At 44.2% G+C, this 20,958-nt stretch overlaps 1 protein-coding gene across 3 annotated transcripts in view; it reads left to right on the top strand.

Moving 5' to 3' along the window:
• The first annotated feature begins 1,193 nt into the window (after window positions 1-1,193).
• Window positions 1,194-20,958, top strand: part of STYXL2 (serine/threonine/tyrosine interacting like 2) — a 30,345-nt gene continuing 10,580 nt past the window's right edge. Inside the window, exons 1-6 of one of the 3 annotated variants that reach the window (XR_010996080.1) lie at window positions 1,194-1,889; window positions 4,635-4,729; window positions 5,578-5,809; window positions 6,571-6,788; window positions 8,748-11,853; window positions 11,949-12,055. Coding sequence is in view for 1 of the 3 variants with exons in the window: in XM_068180510.1 (XP_068036611.1) it covers window positions 1,378-1,889; window positions 4,635-4,729; window positions 5,578-5,809; window positions 6,571-6,788; window positions 8,748-11,584 (3,894 nt within the window). In the remaining 2 variants the exon portion in view is untranslated. Of the gene's footprint in view, window positions 1,890-4,634; window positions 4,730-5,577; window positions 5,810-6,570; window positions 6,789-8,747; window positions 17,089-20,958 lie in introns of those variants that run through there. The other 2 variants (XR_010996079.1, XM_068180510.1) reach the window with 2 other exon arrangements.

The raw sequence follows: 20,958 nt of genomic DNA, 5'->3' as shown, positions 1-20,958 counted from the left end.
GGAGCAGAGTGGGACAATCCCCTCCCCTGACCTGCTGGTCACACTTCTGATGCACTTCTGATGCATATGGCTGGCATTATGGGCTGCAGGTGCAGCTGGGTCACATCCAATTGTTCACACACCAATACTCCCAAATCCCTCTCCTCCAGGCTGGTCTGGATCCATTCATCCCCAGCCTGTACTGATATTGAGGACTGCCCCAACCCAAATGTAGGATCTTGCACTTGGCCCTGTTGAATTTTGTGAGGTACACATGGGCCCACTTCTCCTGTGTATGGCATTCCTGCCCCTGCTGAATGCAGGGCACCACTCAGCCTGGTGTCCTCTGTGGAATTCCTGAGTGTGACTCATATTAAAGATACTGAGCAGTACTGGTCCCAGTGCAGGATCCTGAAGGACACCACTTGTTGACAATCCCCATTGGGATGCTGAGCCATTGACTGTATTTGGATCCCATCCAGCCACTCCTTTATCCATCAAATAGTCCATCAATCAAATCCACCTCTCTGCAAATTAGAGGTAAGACTGTTGTGTAGGACCATGCCAAAGTCAATACAGAAATCCAGGTAGTTGACAGGTAGCTTACTTTCCATTAGGTTGGAGTGGGTTCAGCCTGCACCGCATTTCCCAAGGATATCAGAGGTCATACCTGCATTTCAGTTTGTGCCTGGTGGGATCCCCCTTGCCTGGAGGCTCTCTGCAGGCGAGGTCCAGCCTCACTGGCTCTGGACTCTTTCCTGCAACTGAGAAATGAGGATCCAACCCACAGCAGGGAAGGAGTTAAGTGCTTGACCAGCTGCTGTCTGTGAGGCACTGAATTCCTTCCCCGTGCAATCCAGCAGCCAGTGTCAGGACAGCTATATTTAGATAGCTGATAAAGGTTTGGTGCCAACAGTTGTCCTGCCCCTCGATGCAGAAGCGGTAGAGAGAGTGAGAGGGGGGCAGCTGGTTGCTTTCCCCCCCGGTACGTTCCTTGCTGTCTTCAGTGGACTCCTTTGCTGTGCCACCAGCAGGGACCCCCAGTGGAGCCATCAGGCACAGGGGTAAGTTCCCTTTCCTTGCTCACTCTTCTCCCTGCTCGCTGCCCCGTGAGTGACCACGCGGCCGCCATCCTCCAGCCTGAGCCTGGCTGCCGGGTCCGTGGGAGCTGCCGCTGGCTCTTGTGGCACCGAGGCTAGAGTCCCTCTGCCTGGGCCAGGGCGAGTGTTGGCTGCTGTGTTTCCACGTTCATAGCTGAGCTGTGGTGCCCTCGCTCTCCCACACCCAGGGTGAGAACAGCAGCCTCCACACAAAGGATTACAAGGACAAAGTCCCAAGCCTTCAAGCTCCTTTGGCCTTAAGCTTTAGGAGCATTTCATTTTGGGGACACAAGGTCTCATGTTTCTTGCCCCGGCCCTCCTTCCAGCCCGGCTCTGGCTGTGTACAGCTCCTTCCAGCCACCATGCACGGTCAGGCGAGTATAGAGTTTCTGCCCTGCCACCCCTTCCTTCCTGGCCTTCCAGCTCCCTTACTCACAGGCAAAAGAGCATTGGCACTCCCTGGGCAGCAGCCAGGGAACTGCATGAGGCCCTGGGAATGGCAGGTGGTCTGGAAGAGGAGCCAGTGCAGCCCCTGTGGAAAGGGCTCCTCACAGGAGCAAAGTGTGGGAGGCCCTTCTGCTGTACCCCCCTGCCACTTGTGCCCCAGAGCCGGGGAATGGCCTCCTGTGCAGCCCTGTGTAATGGCTCTCCCTGCTGCCCTGCTCCTTGTAGCGGATCCCCAGCAGCCGCCATGGCCAGCGGCAGAGATTCGGACAGCGAGCCGGCAGTGCCCAGGGAGGAGGAGGAGGAGGAGGGCCCGGACGTGAAGGCCGTGCAGGCCCATTACCTGCGCAGCCCCTCGCCCAGCCGGTGAGTCCACAGGCACTGCCACGGCTCCTGGCAGCACGTGGCAGCTGCTGCCCTTCCCTGCTTCCCTTCCTTCCTCTCCTCCACACTGGCACTTGGGCCAGGCTGAGCCCGGGGATTCCCTGCCCTCCCTGAGGTGGGGTCAGTGTGGCAGCTCAGACAGAGCCGGCAGAGACAGGACTCCTGCACTAATTAATCCACCCTGCTGGGAGAGTGCACAGCAGGGATAAACTGCAGGAAGGATTACTGTGGGCTGGTGGTATCCTCTTCCCTGTCTCACCCTCTCATACCCCTATACTGAAACTTCTGATCCAATTTCAACTCTTTGCAAATTCAGCTTCATCTTTATGTCCATTATAAGGACTTGTGGATTTATTGAATGTTGATATTAGGCTTTGCCAGCCCCAGAAAGACCAAAGGTCTTGGTATTTGGGTCTGATTTGGAACCAACTTCAGTTACAGGCTTCAGGCACTGAACAGGAGGCTGTCACAGCACAAGCAGAAATTGAGTTACCTCAAGCAAAACAAGGATGATTAGATGTGTTTTCTCCTAATACAAGTAAAAATACACCCCTTTGTTCTCTTTTCCTAAAGTAAAATGCTCTGCAGGGCTTTCTGTAACCTTTGAGATGCTTTAGCTGAAAGCAAGGAGTAGGGATAGAGTTTGAAAGGAACCTTCCCCAGTGTCCCTCAACAAGTAGGAGGTTATGAAAGGTTTCCTGCTAACTGTGGGACACTGCAGAAAAATTGAATACCTATTTCATTTAACCATATGTATTTCAAAATTGTTTGGGAAGATCACTGTGCTCACATAAAGTAACATTATATATTGTAACATTATGTATTGTAAAATTATGTCTTGAGCTCTCTCCTGCTGCTCATCGGTCACTCAAAATGAACAGAAACACCTCTCCAGTTTATTCCCTTCCCTTCCCTTCCCTTCCCTTCCCTTCCCTTGCCTTGCCTTGCCTTGCCTTGCCTTGCCTTGCCTTGCCTTGCCTTGCCTTGCCTTGCCTTGCCTTGCCTTGCCTTGCCTTGCCTTGCCTTGCCTTGCCTTGCCTTGCCTTGCCTTGCCTTGCCTTGCCTTGCCTTGCCTTGCCTTGCCTTGCCTTGCCTTGCCTTGCCTTCCCTTCCCTTCCCTTCCCTTCCCTTCCCTTCCCTTCCCTTCCCTTCCCTTCCCTTCCCTTCCCTTCCCTTCCCTTCCCTTCCCTTCCCTTCCCTTCCCTTCCCTTCCCTTCCCTTCCCTTCCCTTCCCTTCCCTTCCCTTCCCTTCCCTTCCCTTCCCTTCCCTTCTCCTTTTCCCCCCCTTTTTTTCTTCCTGTCAGTGGCAAAACACAGTGATGAAAATGGCAAGATCCTTCCCAGCCAGAAGAGGGTCCTTGAAAGACCCAAGCTTGGGCAGATCTGTGTTTCACAGGTGCTCAGGGCAGCTACAGGTAAAATGTGTTGAGGCTATGGTGGCAGATTATTGCCAGCTGTTACCTTTTTATTGAGCTTGGAGGCAAACATTACAGCAAAAGGAATCGAAGGCGGGGCATAGCTGCAAATTTGTGTCAGCTCCTGTAAATGAGGCTGAGACTCCCCTTGCTCATCTCATAAACTCCTTGGAAGAACTAGGAAAGGATTACTTTCAGTCACGATTGACAAGTGCTGGAAACTCAACTAAATTACCTGGATGAGCGTGTTAAGTGGTTTCTGATGGCTGTGCCCTCTGTTTTGATTCTGGAGCCTGAAAGCAGTTCAGCTCTCCAGACACCCTGACTGCATATTAATCACCCTCCCTCTCCTGATTTAATTAAACAAAAACAAACAGTGTATTGCAAATCTGCAGGCCTTGTATTGCCAGAGAGCTTCTGTGATGGCAGCAGACTTGTCCTAGTGATTCGTACCATCTATTTGGAAGGCAGTGTAGAGGGTATAGATCAGGGATAAAGCTTTGCAAAATATTTTGTTAAGATGGTCTAACTGAGAGACTGAATTTTCTTGGACTGTATAGGTGGATCCAGAGGGAAATATGCTTGTTTTAAAGGCTGTGGCCTTTTTTGCTTAACAAAAATATATTGCACTATGTTAAATAACTCACTTCAAAGGTGTTTGTGGGTGTCATAGTGGTTTCTGACCACAGTTACACAACACTGAGCAAGTGGAGAGACTGACCACAGGCTCATGCTCTGAAGTGCCCAAGGTACAAAGTACTGAGGGAGAGATTCACGGGCTTCAATCTCAGTGCTTGCACTGCAGCTTGTGGTAGCTCAAAGGATGCTTGCAGGCAGTTACCTGGCAGAAAGAAAACCCAACAGTTTTCTAGTACAATCTGTTTTGAATTACTCCATAAATTCTAGTTAGAATCATGTTTATGTCTGTCTGTCTAAGTGGCAGTTACCTGTGAGACTATTTCTTGTGATCCATCCCCCTCCCAGTTTCAAAGCAGACACTGATCTTCTCTACCCATAAACTCCTCCACCAGGCAATTTGATTGCACTCCCAGCCCACTGCAGCTTCTCCCCATGGCACCTGTCTACATCCTGCAAACACTGGATGCCAAGGCATCTGTGAAGCCTGTAGTGCCATGCTAGAGATTGGGGTGGGAATGAGATGTGGGAGAAGAGCTGGGACTTCCCTTCTACAATCAAAGAATCCTCTCTGCTCCAGTTCCCTGCTGTTCCCCTCTGGAATGGGTGAAGAGGGCTAAAGTCCTGGGGATGGGATCCCAGTGGAAGCCTAACTGGCAGTGTGGTTGGTTGGCAGGTATTCAGTGGTATCAGACACTGACACAGAGAGTATCTTCATGGAGCCAATCCATCTGTCATCTGCTGTGGCTGCCAAACAAATCATCAGTGAAGGTAAGAGACTATGTAAGTTACAGAGACCTGAAGTTGCACTTGTTTTGCCTTTCTCATCTACAGATCCTAAATGATAAAAAAGCCTTTTTGAGAAAACTCCATCTGAAGTAGAGAAAGAAATAACAACTTACAGAAAGGTTTGGTGACTTCCTTTGAAGCTGTGCAATGAATCTGTGGCAGATTTGTGTACTGCAGGGGTAAATTTTGAGTGCTGGTTGTTTGCTGCAACAAACTAAATTAGAGTAGAATGGAATAGAACAGAGCAAAATGGAGTATTTCAGATTAAAGGATATATGTGATCATCTAAGTCCAACTATCATGGCTGACCAAAAGTTAAATCATATTATTAAGGCACTGTCCAACACCTCTTAAACACTGTCAGGGATGGGGCATTAACCATCTCCCTAGGAAGCCTGTTCCAGTGTTTGACCACTCTCTCAGAGATAAAGTGCTTCTCAATGTCCAGTCTCAATCTCTCCAGCTCAGTTTTGGACCATTCCCACATGTCTGATCACTGGATACCAGGGAGAAGAGCTCAGCAGCTCCCTCTCCACTTCCCCTCTTCAGGAAGGCGTAGGCAGCAGCTGCATTCTTCTGGGCCTGGAATAAAGGTGCCTTTAACTCCCAGGCCTTTGGCCAGTGTGGGGCTGAGTGCAATTTGCCCTTCTCGTTGCTAATTACCCTGAGGCAGTTCCTAGGTGAGCATGTACCTGCCCACATTGCAAACAGAACAGGGTGATATTTCTGGGGAAGAAAAGCCACAAGGCTTGTCCCAGGCACAAGTAATGATAGCTCATACATTTGCATTGTGTTTGCGTGCTTTTAGTTACCATGTCAGTTTATTCCAGAGCTGAAGACAAAGGACGTCAGGGTAGACTCAGTGTGTCCCAGGATGTTGGAGTCTGCGCAGCAGCTGATGGTGGAAGACCTGTACAACCGAGTTAAGGAAAAGATTGATGACACCAGCTTGTTTAACACGCCGTGTGTGATGGACTTGCAGAGGGCACTTGTGAAGGACAGGCTGGAGACCCCCAGGGACGCTGTGGATGAAGTCTGGCCTAATGTCTTCATAGCAGAAAAGTGAGTGTCAGCTTCTGTCATCAAGTTGCATGAGATTCCCAGTAAAGGGTCAAATGGAACCATTGAAGACATAACATGTATTACATGCATCTAATACCTTGCATCCCTAGAGAGCCCTAAAGTGTTTTTCAGACTGTGCTCATAGAAATCTCTATGCACTGGAAAGTAAATACTTCTGGAATAGAATCAGCAGCTTTCCTATGCTGTTTAGATGCTTCAACAGTTTAAGAGAAGAAAAGACAAATAAGCCCAAATTCCACAGTTCTGATTGGAATTTAGGACCTAAAATTGGAACTAAAGTCTTTGTTATATAAAAGGGAGTTTAAAAGGTAATGCCAAAGCAAACGTCAAGTAAACGTGATTAGGTCTCCTTTACCATGGTTCAGCTGTCTGAGATACCTGTGTAAGTGAACAGACAGAATTAGAAGGGGATATAGAGTAAAGCATCAATTATGGAGTGATAAAAATTGATAAATAAATACATAGCCTGAACCTAGGATGGCAGTATGAGTTTCAAACCAAGCTGGAGTGGAAACAGAGCAAATGGTTCTACAGGTGAATGCAGGCTTCTTGTTTTCTTTTCCCAGGGAGTATTGGAAAGAAATACCTGTAGAACTCTCGAAGGACATTAAGGTCTAAGTGGTGCCTCATGCTGAATGAGTAACATGGACTGAGAATTATGTAGACTTTGTAGCATGCAGCTTTTTTCCCCACCTAAAATAGGAGCACTGATATCTAACATGTTTTTTCCTTTCCTGCAGAAGTGTTGCAGTGAACAAAAGCCGTTTGAAGAGACTAGGCATCACCCATGTCCTGAATGCAGCTCATGGCACAGGTGTCTACACAGGTCCAAGTTTCTACAATGGTCTCAATATCCAGTACCTGGGCATTGAAGTGGATGACTTTCCAGATACAGATATCTCCAAACACTTCCGCCCAGCTGCAGAGTTCCTTGATGAAGCCCTGCTGACTTACAGAGGTAAGAGGAGAAGATTGAAGTGGTTCCAGGTTGCTTGGGAATTAACAGGGAGAAACCTTACTCTGATAAACAGCTGATATGCCACATTTGTAGTCGGGTAGAAGGCAGAGCCTTTGCCCTCTACATGACAGTGAACACCTCCTGCTCGTTTCTGCCCGGTCTCATTCAAAACAGGAGGGAGCAAACTGGTAAGGGGAGGCAGCCCAGCAGCCCCATGGCTTCAGGTTCAAAGTGGCTGCAAGTCAGCTCCTGCAGCTGATTTGAAAGAACCTGACTATAGCAAAGAGTAGAATCCCTGCTCTAATACATTTTCTAAAAATATTGATATTCTATAATACTCTCTTTATATATATATGTATAGATATATAGATATATTCCTGTACTCTGCACGTTTCAGTTTCGCCATGATGCAAAAAGCCAGGCTGATTTACTAGAACAATCCAAGTGGCTGAGTTGAACCTCTGGGTGTCTACACCCAGGCTGCTGCTGGATTTGCTGGACTTCAATTCCATGGCAACTGTTATTCTGTGGACCTCCAGTGCACACTGGTCATTTTGTTGCAAATTCAGTGGACAGTTAGAAATATCTTTTTGCACTTCAGTATTGAAAGAAGCACCAGGGTCTGTGATATCACTGATATTCTTCATATAAATTGTCAATTAATCTAATTTCTGTAGAGAAGCAACAGATTACCTCCTAGCAGTAGTGACAGTAAGAAAGGTGTAAAGTTTTTTTAGTATGCAAGGAACATGCAGCCAGTTTTAATAGCTCAACAACACAAAGAGGATGCACCAAAGCAGACGAGCCTTGGAAGAAATGAAAGGAAGGAGATCTCCCCGTCTTGGTGAGCTTTTAGATTGGCTTAGCTGGCTGGTAAAACTCTTGGAAGGCAACCAAGACTTTTGATGGTAAGGTATTAAAGAGATTTCAGGATTTGTAGGAAGAGGTTCATTAGGTAAACCTCTTGTGGTAACATATCAGCAGTTAGAAAGATGGTGCTTCAATTGGCTTCATTAAGTTTCAGTGCAAACAGATTGATTAAACTGGAGTTTATCACACATTTAGAAACAGTAATTTCAGTTGCTTGCAAGCTAGCAAAGCCTCATTTACACTCTCTTCGTATTTACAAGCTTTTCTTTAGCTGTAATTTGCCATACAAGTAAACTCCAAACAATTTGTCTGTGCCAAAGCTTGGTTTTCTGCAAGAGGTAGTAAATGCTATAAAATAAAGCAGATCCTCAGTTTTGATTCTTGCTCATACAGTTACTGGTGCAGGACAATGGGTCCCAGTAGTTTGAAGCATCTGGATCAGTTTGTCAGAGTCAAAATCAGCTCTTTTCTGATAGTTGCTTGGTTCTGGTTTTTTAAGCTATAACAGGACTTTGGCCTCCAGTCAGTCTTCAATGTAATTGTTTCAGGGTACCTTCAAAACTGATCTAGATTCTGGCAAAAATGCAATTAAATTAACATAATATTGTTATTAAGTCCTATAATGTCTCTTATAGAAAAAATAAGTTACTTGCTTCTCCTCCGAATACTTTCCTGAAGGCTAATACTAACATCTCACTTTTTACATATTGAGAAACAAGCATGGAAAGCTTAAATGTCTGACCCTATGTCAGCCAGCAAGTCAAGAATATCTCACTTGCCTTTCTAATACCTATTATAAGCTTTTTGACTATTTGAGTAAGTGAAGTGTACAGGCGAAAATACAAATACTATTTAGATTGTTTGGAAATGTGCCTGCCCACAGTTTTTGAAACTAATGTGCTTTTTATTCATATGTATCCAGATTTTTATTAAGGTAAAGCTAGTGAATATTTAGTGTTGGTTTCAGTCACTGAAACATATAATTGGTGTAGTTTTTAACACTATGCAGAGAATGCTTTTGTGCTACATACCAGAGCATCCTGTCTGTTATTGGAAATAGCTGATGCCTTTCATATTCACTATTTGTAGGCAGAATCCTTGTCAGCAGTGAGATGGGGATCAGCCGCTCAGCTGTGCTGGTGGCTGCCTACCTGATGATCTACCACCACATGACCATTCTGGAGGCTCTGATGACCCTGAGGAAGAAACGTGCCATCTACCCCAACGACGGCTTCCTGAAGCAGCTGCGGGAGCTCAATGAGCAGCTGTTGGAGGAGCGAGAGCTGGAGCATTCTGGAGATGAGGATGTGACTCCAAGCCAAAGTCCTCTTGCCTACGCAGGGACTTCTTCACAGCTGTCTGGAGCTGGGGACTCAGGGAGCATCAAGGGAGCCAAAGCTCACTCCATCACAGTAGAAGAAGAGGACACCAGCAGCATTCTGGGTAGTTTTATGAGCTCTTCATCAGTGGAAAAAACTAGCTGGGTTTCCAAACACTCCACCCTGATCACTGAGGAGGAAGAGGAACAATTGTATAAGGAATGGAGGAGGAAACAAGGCCTATCTGAAAAGGAAGCAGGAGTTCACCATGAAAGAAGAACATCTCCAAAGCATCTGGATCAGGAAGAGGAGCAATCGGATGAGGATGTGGAATGGAGGATCCATGATTGGCAGCGCAGAAATGAGAAATACCAGATGGCGGGTACAGCCAGGGAGGAGGATGGTGAATGCAGCATGGGAGGAAGACCTTACCCATCAGGTGAATTTAGTGATGTTGAGAGTGTGAGCAGTTTTGAGATTCGAACCCTAAAAAAACAGCTGGAAGCCAGTAGTTTTAGCAGGATGAGGAGGAGCCGCACAGGCTCTACGTCTTCTGAGAGCACTTGGGATATGTGGAATCAGAGGCTTCTGGAGATTGAAAAAGAAGCTGCTCAGAGGTATCATTCTAGGAATAAAACCTGTGGGGAGAGACAGTCCCCAGAAACGGGAAGAAAGGAGAGAGATGTGGATGAGGAGAGTGTGTTTTCAGACTCCTCCTGTAGCTCCTTCTACAATTTCTGCCAAAAGAACAAGGACAAGTTGACTCCTCTAGAAAGGTGGAAGGTCAAGAGGATCCAGTTTGGCTTTCACAAGAAGGATTTAGAACCATCATCTGCACCATCTCCAGCAGAGGATGGCAGCCAGGCAGGTCAGGAGGAAACACAAGGGAAGAGTTTGTCAGATATTGATCTGACTGCTTACCAGGCTTGGAAAATGAAGCGGCAGAAGAAGGTGGGCAGTGAAAGCAGCAAGGAGGAATTTGTGGAATTTGCCAAAACTGAGGATTCTGCTTCAGCTAAAAAGAAGCAGAGGCGTGTAGAGCTCCTTGAACGTTCAAAGAAAATTTTAGAAGAAAGCCAGTCCATGTGCAGCTGGGAGACAGAGAGTACAATGAGTGGGAGTATTCCCCTGTCAGCTTTCTGGCCTTCAGCACCTTCTGCAAGCGGTGCTGACGATGCAGCTTCTGCCCTGAGCATGCAGACAAATCATTCATCTTTGTCACAGGCCAGGAGTTGTACTGGAGCAATGCAGCTGCAAATGCCAAATATACCCCTTCCCAATCTCCCAGTTGGCCCAGGTGACACAATATCCATGGCAAGCATTCAGAACTGGATCGCTAACGTGGTCAGTGAAACCATTGCTCAAAAGCAAAATGAGATCCTGATGCTGTCCCGACCATCGTCCGCCATGGCCTCCCTGTCAGGAGACCTTGGCAGGCGTGCAGATGATGACAAGGCTTCTCTTCTCAGTGCTCAGAGTGGCTCATCCCTCGCTGCCTCTCAGCTCCACCAGCAGGACCTGCGCAGGGCTGAGTCTCAGTCTGTGCTGTCTTGCAACACCTCCGTGAGCGCAAGGACAGAAGGGGCTACTTCAAACATGAAGATGACCCAGACAAGCAAACCACTGTACAGCCTCTTTGTTGATGATGTTGACCTAAAGAAACTCAGGAGGAAGGAGAAGGAGATGCAAATGGAAATGAGAGAAAAAATGTCAGACTATCAAATTGAAAAGGTGATCAGAGACAATAAACGCAGCACTTTATTCAAAAAAAAGGTGACCAAAGCAGAGGAAAATGAAACAGAAGATGACAGAGAGAGTACAACAAACAGCCACAGGCATCCCTTGCAGGCAGATTTTGACAGAACTGATGCAGTCTTTGATCTGTCCAGTCAACATGCAACCTCAGGTGCACCGAAGTCAGAGGTAGATACTGATATTACCAAGTGGCTCAATGGCCTGAAAGCAGAAAGAGAACCACCATCATATTATGATCAGACTGAGAAAGCTAGAGAGAAATACAGCAGATCCTCCAAAGTTAGACAGATGGATTCTGAGACATCCAGTTACAGATTCTGCAGATCCCAAAGAAAAGAGCAAGATAGCTGTTCTTCCTATGAGTCAACAGGAGATTCACTGAGAACCATGTCAAGATTTTCCTCTGCTTCTGCAAAAGAGGACAAAAAGATGTACAAATTCACAAGGTCCAGGGTCAGTGAGACAAGTTCCAGAGGAAACAGCCCAGAGCTGCATGTTTTCAGACAGTCACCTGAACCACCCTTTGACTCTGAATCCCCTGAACCATCTACACAGAGCCGAGTTAGAGCTCATCATGTGGAGGCATGTGAAGAGGAGGCCAGGTCAGACGTGTCAGAATGTGGAGCAAAGAGAAAGTTCACCCAGAGCTTTTCAAAGTCTGAAGAGGATGGAAAGAAGGAGGCAAAAGTGGAGCAAAGTGAAGAAAGGTTTGCATCTAGACAGGTCTCTCAGTACAGGCGAAGCACACGTAAAGAAGAGGAAGAAGAGATGGATGATGATGCCATTATTGCTGCTTGGAGAAGCCGACTAGAAGAAACTACAGCAAAGCTCCAGCGGAGAAGGGAAGAGTGACCAAGATCAGACTACAGGAACACAAGCAGAGCTACAGAGTCCCTGAATCACTCACTCATCATTATATTTTTGATAATCCTTTGTGGCTTGTAGGGCATTTCCTGCAGATAGTTCTCTTCTTAATCAAAAGCGATGAAGGGAAGAGGTCAAGTTCTGCAAGTGTTTGTGGTTTGTCGGAAAGAAGATGCTGGTATTAAATGATCAATGTAGGTAGGAACACAATGTTAGAAGCCATTAGGAGTCAGACGATGTTTCAGCAGCAAAAGCAGGTAACGGTGACACCTCAAGTCAAAAGACCAATCACATCCCATTTTGGTTATTTCAATTTCCTTGTGTCATTAAAGACTGGACATGTTTTTTCTAGGATCTTTTTGATCATAAATGGAAGAAGCCAACAGCCTTTTCTAGGAACTTAAAGAATGTTTTTCTCTTAATCAGTTTTACCTTATACGACTGAGAAGATATTACCAGGTAGGCTCCATTTTCTGCACCAGCCTTCTGAATGTCTACAGAAATAAGACAGTTCAGGGAAATACATGTTCTGTTTTACTTTACTAAGTAGCAGAAGCAAAGTGGAATACTAGAAAAAAGAAGATGCCTCCTGTTTAGAAGTTCAGTGCAGTAATGAATGTATTCATTGTTTTCTATTAGATGGAGTCATCTCTGCTCCAGTATGGTTGGTTTCTCCTAATAACTTCAGGTCAACAAAGGAAAAACGCAGTAATATGAACAGCCATCCAAAAATCATTTTTTGACGTAGTTAAAGAGATAGAGTTAGGATTAGTGCTAATGTAGGCTGGGTTTCTGAGTATTGACTTCACTTTGGTTTATGTATGCAGCTCAGCTAAGTCGGTGCTTTTGTGTTTATAGTCAGATTAATTTTCAACATGATTGCCTTGAAAAAGAGGAGCAATACACGAACTGACCTCATAATAAAATTGTAGGTGTAAGGCATCGTGCACCTAAGGAGAAATTGTGTGTCTGTGAAGGTGGCACCTGGAAGCTTGTTTTTAGGAGGCGGTGGTAGGTTCAAATGGCACCTTACAGTTAATGTGTTCTTTGTATCCTGAGCCACACAGGAAGAAGTCCAGCCTCCATGGTAACTGAGTACTCCAGGTTAAGAGCCTCGGGTCTTTCCATGCCCTGCAGAGCCTTGTGAACTTGTCTGACACAACCCACCAGCTTGCCACAGCATCACCTGTGTGTCTTTCCACACCACAGCACCCAACCCTCACCAGTCAACACCCTCCACCTCTCTCTTATAAGCACATAGGCCGGTTTCTACTGACTTTGACTCTGGAATTATCAGTTCCTTCTTCTGTACAGACTGTATTTTGAACCAACAAAGCCCTCTGGCAGAGCTGAATCTAAAACAACAATGGAGGGATGATGCAGTAGTGCTCTTTCACAGGAAGTTTGTCTTTTTCTTGTAATCTCTTTTCCCTCCCACTGTGATGCTTAGAGCTCACCATTACCATTATGCTAGTACCTCTCCCTATTTTAATTATGTAATGCAGACAGCAAGCTCCACAGGGCAAGGGTCTGCTCTTTGTCCCTGTCTGTATGGTGCTCCACACATCAGCAATGCTATCTAAATAATGGTTACTGATAACAAAATGCAGCTGGCAATTTTCCTAAACTTAGAATCATTTCTCTCAACTGTAACTCACTGATCAGACATTATCCCTGCTTCTCTGAAGATAAAGGTGATTCTTTCTGACAGCCAGGACTGGGGTAAATGATAGCTACTTATTGTCAGGTGAATGGAGTCTCACAATCAGGTGATTAACCAGTAACAAAGGTAGAAAAAATAAGAGAAATCACTTACTTGTGTGGGTTGTTTTGGAATTTTGGGGGTTTTTTTAGTAAACTCAGATTACATTTCTGAAATACATAAGGAACATGGTTGTGCTAATGTTTCAGGCATGCAGAGATGCTCTATGGTTTATAATGCTCTTCCACTATAAAATAATATATAATACATATATAATTCTGCATATTTCTGTCAGTTGTTATTTTTAAAGTAGTGAAATTCCAGGCCTTGAGCCACATTCTGAGAATTTATATTGCATTTCTGCAGTGCGTGTTAGGATAGGCATTCTCCTCTTTCCTTCATCCCTGGTAAAGTTGCTCCACAGAAAACAGCTCTGCATAGACATATTTGGAGCTTGCTTTAATTTCATCCTAGAAAAGGTCTTAAGTTTTGATGGATCAAAGTGGAAGTGTGCAATAACTTCTGGCACTGAATTTCCTTTTTTATCATAGGCTGATTCCCTCTGAAAAATCCCTCTCCTGCTTTCTGTGCCTGGATGTTCCCAGCAGACAAGCCTGTCCTCTGCAGTACAGTAGGGGGCATCTCGCGCTGTAAAAGACGAGCAGTAGATGATGTAGTAATTGGTTTCATTTTGCACTGTACAGCACAGCCTTTGTTTGGGCAGCATTTTGATTTAAACACTAATCTAGGTCTGCTGCAGAAATAAATTATTCAAGACCAGGGGCAGAATATGGTTCTGTAAAAAGTCTGAGCCAGACCGTCCTGATAGTGAGTTTTGACCCTTGTGAGAAAGGGTTAAGTGGGTTCTGCTGACTCATTGAGGTAGGTGGCTTATTAGTTCACTTGTGTAAAAGGGAGATAAAAATGGTTTGCTGGGGAGAGGCCATCTAAGATGCTGGCTGAGCAGCCATGAGGGAGAAGCCTTAGAAATAGCTGAACTTTATTTTCTTATTGCTTATATCCTTGTTAATAAAGCCAAACCCCCAAAGCAATAAGGGGGTGGGGATCATTTTGGACTCCATGCAGTATATGGCCAGTGCTTGAAAGCAAGATGGGAAAGGCTCCAGCTCACAGGTATAAATTACATGAAACAGTGACATAAAGACCTTGCATGGTGAAAATATTAAAGCATTCAGTCATAAGACCAATAACCAGGAGAGACAGAAATGGAGGGGTTGAAGGCAGGCTAGAAAGTCAGGTTTTAAGATGAGAATTTAGAAGGAGATAAGGAATTGCTGAAAGGGGAGAGGTCTGCACAGATTGTTTCAGGTGACCAGAGCTGCAGAGTGAATGGTTTTTCAGCAATGACACCAGTCTGACAGTAGATTAAAAGAGAAATAAGTACCCAAATTTATCTAGGAAGGATTTTTCAGCAAAGATGTGCTGGGACTGATATTTTTTCTCCCTCTCAGTTTGCTGCTGTAGGGAGGAGGGGTTTTTTGGCATTGTATAGTGGAAGGTGAAAGTGAAAGAAGCATCCTTACGGTCAGTTAAGAATATAAACACAAGAACATAAGAAAGGGTGTATGGGGTCAGACCAAAGGTCCATCTGGCTCAATATCCTGTCTCTGATAGAGAACAACAGCGAATACCTAGGGAAGAATATATACAGTGATAAAAGTGTTATTTCCCCAGCATGATCTTCCAGCTTCTAATCATTTGCAACTCAAGGACTTCCTAAGCCAGGTGTGATATTTTTGTATTTAATAGCCCTTAATAGGTTTTCCTCCTATGGAAGTGCCTAGTAATTTTTGAGTTATAACCACTATAGCCTTATACCCACTATAGCCTCATACCCACTAGCCTCTGTGACCTCTTGTAGCAAGAAGTCCCACAAGTTACTGTACACAAAACACTAAGCCATCTTCTTTCTGCCTGTTCTGAATCCTCTGCCCACTAGCCTTCAATGCCAATGTAGTATCTGTTTAGTATCTACATGTCCCACGAGATTTTACCCCCCACTTCAGTCGTTCTGTCCCATCCTTAATTCTCTGGTTTTTCACCTGAGATATTCTTCATATAGGGCCTGCCCCATGTCTCTTCATTGTCCTGGCCATTCTTCTCTGAACCCTTTCTAGTTTTGCTTTGTCATGTTTGAGATGAGGGACCAAATCCTCATGCAGTATCCAGGGTGCAGGTGTGGCATGGATTTATCCCATGGCATATTGACCTTTTTTCCCTTTTCTGTTCCTTCCCTATTGACTCCTAACAGTCTGCATGTTTCTTTGGCTGTTGCTGAACACCAGAGTGATGTTTTCGTAGAACTATTTATTATATACACCAGATCCTGTTGGATGGCAATGGGCAGCTCTGAGGTCATCATTTTATATGTTAAGTTTTCTTATTTGTAATGTTTTACATTTATTAGCCTTGAATTTCATCTGCCATCTTAGTTCTCAGTCTCTCTGTCACATTAATTCTTGCTTTTTTCCATAGCCATCCTCCCATTTCTACTTCTCTGTTTCCTTAACGTCCTTTGAACAAGGTAGAAGCTCAGAGGATGTGGGAAGCAAAGAAGTTAAGGAGGGATAGATGAGAGAGAAACCCATTTGATGTTGATCTGCTTGAAGTAAGAAATAAGAAAGTGATGAAAGTCAGAGAGCTAGGAGATTAATGTTCAAAAGGGGATCTGAAGACAATAGGCAAATTGAGAATGGGACCTACAGTGGTCAGAGACAGGATGGTACAAATGTAAGCCAAAGAGGCCAATGCAAAATACTCATTTGTTTAGATGTATCAGTGTCTGGGAAAAGGGAAGAGGCAACATCTGTGGGAAGAAAGGAGATAAAAAGAAGTTACAGGTCTGTGAGAAATGTGAAGGGGACTGGGAGAAATGGAAAGAGTGAGAGACATTGGTGGGACACCGATGATAAAATGACATCGGTGCTGGGTTGGGAATTCAGTGTGGTACCAGCAAGTTTGAAGGAAGCAGAAATGTGCCAGAAACATGTTATTCCTACGGTAAGAGCTGCATTTTGCTTCGTAATACTGATAGCTGTGGGGCCATGGCCCATTTCCCCCATCTAGGAATTTCAGGACAATGTGACTTATTGCGTGCAGCACTAGCTTAGACTGGATAATTTTAAAAGGAGTTTAGCACCATTTCCTTCCTTTACAGCTCCTTCAGAAATGCTTACACATTAGCTGTGGTGAAGAGCTAGGTGAATTATGAGACAAAAAGTTTTATTTGGGGAGGTTATGTTGCATTGCCTGCCATTCCTTAAAGGGTGTAGCTGGAATGCATTCAGTATAGACATTATAATGTGAAAACACAATATCCATGACCTTCCTAAATTTATAGACAATCCAACAAAGGTACTGAAAGCATGCGATTAATATAGTCTAGGGCTTGGAAACAGACACTGCATATTCACATAATCCAGCAAAATCTCTTTGAGAGCTACCTACCTATTCTCTGGAATTTCACTTGTCATGTAGAAAAATGAAAGTGGGTCAGATCTCTGGCTGTTCTAATTGTGAAGAAAACTTCCAGAATGGGAAGTATGCGTAACAAATAAACTGTTCTCTAGAGACGTGAGAGCACAGGTCTAAATGGTATGTGGATTGCCCTGGTCATTCCAGCAAGGTTCTAACTTATTTGCCCAGAAGTAATAATTTAAATGCCAATAATATTTGTCACCCTGTATTTCATGTAATAAATTGAGAAAGGTTCAAAGTGCATGTATTTAGCTTGTGTATTGCCAATACAAGTAAAATCTGCTTGAATGAGCACCCTGTCATTGTGGTTGGTTTTGTTTTCTGTTGGGTTTTTGGGGTTTTTTTGGTTTGTTTTTTTTTTTTTTTGCTTCGTCTGCCTTTTGTTCTTCGGTACATTTCAACATATTCAGGAGCTGATTTCATGTTGTTTCTATCTATCCTCCTGTTACAACCACTCAGTCGCTTCTGAGCTTGGTGTTTTCCTGTGACTGCTGTACATCTGCTACAGGGTGCACACACACACAAAAACACACACAGATATAAAGAGAAAAGATTATTTGTGACTTATAAAAGCAGGCAACAATATGAATTCAGTTCTTCCCAGGACTATCCAAGTGTGGTGATGTGAAAACTGTCTTAGAGAGCTGGAGAAGGGACATCCTGTTTGTGCTTTGAACCTTCCCCTCTGGATTGCATTTCATTTTTATTTGCATGTATCTTTAAAACAGACAATTTTAATCCTTACACAAGAGCATAACTGCTTCCACATCTGATTCATATCTGCAGGTAGTAGAGCAGTTTGCTTTTAGTTAAGATATGTTTGCCCAGGAAGACACAAATGTGTGTAACAGAAAACTAGCTTCATTGTTAACTATGAAGAGAACGTTGTCTCTACATAATCAATCAATCAATCAGTCAATCAATCAATCACTTATTTTTTTCCAGTGCACCCTTCATGCCAACATGCCTGAATGCTTTATGGTCATTAAATTAAATCAAAGAACACACCACAGAATGGACAAGGCTAGATCAATAAATCTTAAAACCTGATTCAAACTTACCAAGGACTCTGCACAAGTAACCATGACAGAAAGGATAACTCAGTCAGGAGGGCATGTGTGTGGGCATAAAACTGAAACAAGACTTAGGTAATACTAATTAGAAGACAGAAACATTTAAAGGAACTGTAATTTTTGTAGCATCACCCAGCTGTCAACAGCATCAACATGCAGCTTAATGTCTTAAGAGTATTTTCAGGTTTCTGAGTGATACATGAAAATAACAATGGTGGCGAGAACTTGTTAAAACTTTTTACAGCTGTACACTTCAGGGCACCTCTTCCCTAATTTTAAAGATTTGCCTATTTGTGATCTCTCCATTTGATTATTGCGGGGCACCATATTAAAGAAAGATGCAGCTGGCAGTAACCACAGTATGACTGCTCTGTCTTCATGGACCATCCCAGCAATTTGATCTTTGCAATGACTCCATGCTGAACTCAGATCCAGTCAGAAGTCATCCATTAGTTGGGCAGAACATTTCTCCCTCCTTGCTTGAGAGGAGAGCTTTATGAAACTGCCATACCTTTTATGAAACTGCCAATTAATGGGGAGCTTTGTACATTTTGCTCATAGAAATATCCCAGTAGCTGTCACAACCTATGGAGGTTCATTCCCAAAGCACATAAAATGACCACAGGCCTAACTACGTTCAAAACTAAAAGCAAACCCCAGTTCTTCAACTTAAACTTCCCTCCCTCAATAATGTCGAGGCATGTGCTCCTCAGTCTGTGAATTGGATCAAAAATATTGCCTAGAGGCAAAGGGTCAGAGGAGATTCCACTTATGAAAAACAGGAGGCCCTCAAAAAGGTGCAACCTCAGTTGCTGAACAGACACCACAAATAGGATGGATAAAAGCCCACATGAGACTGGTATGTGAGCAAGCAGAAGCTGACAGTTGCCCCTCAGGAATAGAGTATAAAGCTTTCAGTTCTGCAGGAGATGTGATCTGAAAGTCTGCTTCCTGGAAGCAATCTCACCTGAACTGTTGCATGGTGCTGCAGTTGCATAATTTAATACTTGTCATGTTTCATTCCAAGGTGAGTGTTCTTGGTGGTAGTGTACATAAAAAATTTGTATGTCATTAGGGATAAAAGGGTCTGTGCTAGATAAGGTCAGATATTATCCTCATGAGTGGCAGAAGAGGTCCATATTAAAACAAAGAAGGTGTTTGATTTCCTTTTGAACGTGGGCAGATGATTCAGACCCACGTGCCCTTCATATGCTCTGTCTCTCCCCTTCCTATCTCCTTTCTTTTGAAACAGATTTAAGTCCATCTACTTTTATATTTTCAAACAAAACCCATAAAAGGGCCATAAATATCATGACTCGCTAAAATGAAAGCTGTTTTCTTCTTCTCCCAGGAGACTCCTGCCTGCGAGAGAGACAGAAAGAGTTCACCTCTTTGAAAATTTCCTCCTCTGTCGAAGTAAAACTGGTATCTAAAAGCAGCCTTCAAGGCTTTGTTCTTATCATCTTGACCTGGCTTTGTACTGGCTTCTCTCTGTATTGCTTGTGGAAGTGTGAAGGACGGGGCTAGGGGAAGGAGTTTTGGCTATCACTGGCAGAGCAAGGGTCATGCTTGGAAAGGGATTTCATTGTGGTTTCAGAAAACATTATAAACTCAGTGTAGTGGCAGAAAGAATGAAGAAACTCATTCCCCTCTTGGATCAGACCAGTGATCCACCCTTTGTGTCTCTGATGTTGGCCAGAACCAGATTCACCTCAGAAGATATAAAGGAAGTTTAAGTGGGTAATTATGGAATAATCTGCCCCGAGTAAAATTTTCTCCCCTTCTGGCCCAAAGCCCTCCTTCATCTCTTCTCCTTGGTTAGAGTTCAACTCTATGCCCTGAAGCATGACGGCTTCTCTCCCTTCCAAACTGCTTTTCATCCTGGCCTGTCTCATGTAACTGCTTATGACAGTGATGGGATGTATAGGTCTTGTCCACTGAGAGTCTGTGACAGATCATAGCCTTATTGGAAAGAGAGGCAGAGAGGCTGAAGAGAAGGTGAGGGAGGAGAGCATAAACTCAGATGAAATATCCATCAGGAAGGTGGAAAGAAGAGTGAGTGCCTGGGAAACTAATTGCTGCCTGCTGATCTGGGCTGTGGAGATAGCTTGCAAGTGAGCATTTTTGGTTTTCAGAGATTTCAGTCTGGAGCACACTAGGAAAGCACAACTCTTGGTTGAAACTACTGTTCATCAATATTTCCCCTTTTTTAATATATATTTTTTATTTTTGAAGCAGTAGAAGTGTGACAGTAGTCCTGAGAAAACAATTCCATTATAGTCTAAGGGAGCTTTTTCTTCTACTGAAGTTCACTACTCATTTCTGAAAAGGTACTGGCATAATGTGGGGCTCTTAGACACTGAACATGGATGAAATTCAGGCTATTTATCTACTGCCCAAAAAATATTTAGGAATCCAAAGTTAGATATTCCTGCCTAGGTCCTTATCCCTATCATACAGAGATGGCTGCTCATAATCCCGAGTCGAGCAAAGCCCAGCTTCTGTGGGTTTGTTTGGCGATCGCATAGGGCATCAAAATTTATGTGACATAATGCCAGATGCCCCAAAGTAAGGATTAGAATTGTCCAGCACATGAAGGCTCTTGACTTTTTAGACATTATCAACATTATCACAGGTGATAGCACTATACCACAAAAAGCATTAACAAAGTTCCAGGGATTGCTTGAATGTACTTTCTAGATGGACACTTTCCAGTTGTATGCAGGTTGAATGACAGCTTTCACTTATTTGTCCAGGAGCTCAACAATTCCTAGGGAGAGGGAAAGAGCTAGGTTTTGGATCATATCCAAGTCTCAGTAATGATTAATTTCACTCCCACAGTATCCACTGTTTCCCATATTCCTTTCCCTCAAAAGTGTGTCAAAGGGATCTGGAATTTTCCAAGTGATGGGTGTTGAAATCACACCCAATCTCTTGGATGCCACGCTGAGGTGTTTAAAGCATCCTGCTGGTGTTGGCTGAGCACAGGAGATTGTTCATTAAGAAAAATGACTGTATCATTCATACTGGGCACAGCTGCAGTGAGCAGCTCAGTGGCAGTGTTCAAGGCTCTGTAATCTCCTGTTAGT

This window comes from Anomalospiza imberbis, chromosome 2 (assembly GCF_031753505.1).
Source record: "Anomalospiza imberbis isolate Cuckoo-Finch-1a 21T00152 chromosome 2, ASM3175350v1, whole genome shotgun sequence".
Classification (NCBI taxonomy): domain Eukaryota; kingdom Metazoa; phylum Chordata; class Aves; order Passeriformes; family Viduidae; genus Anomalospiza; species Anomalospiza imberbis.
Note: the sequence above shows the minus strand (reverse complement) of the source record. Positions and strands in the feature narration are given on the sequence as shown.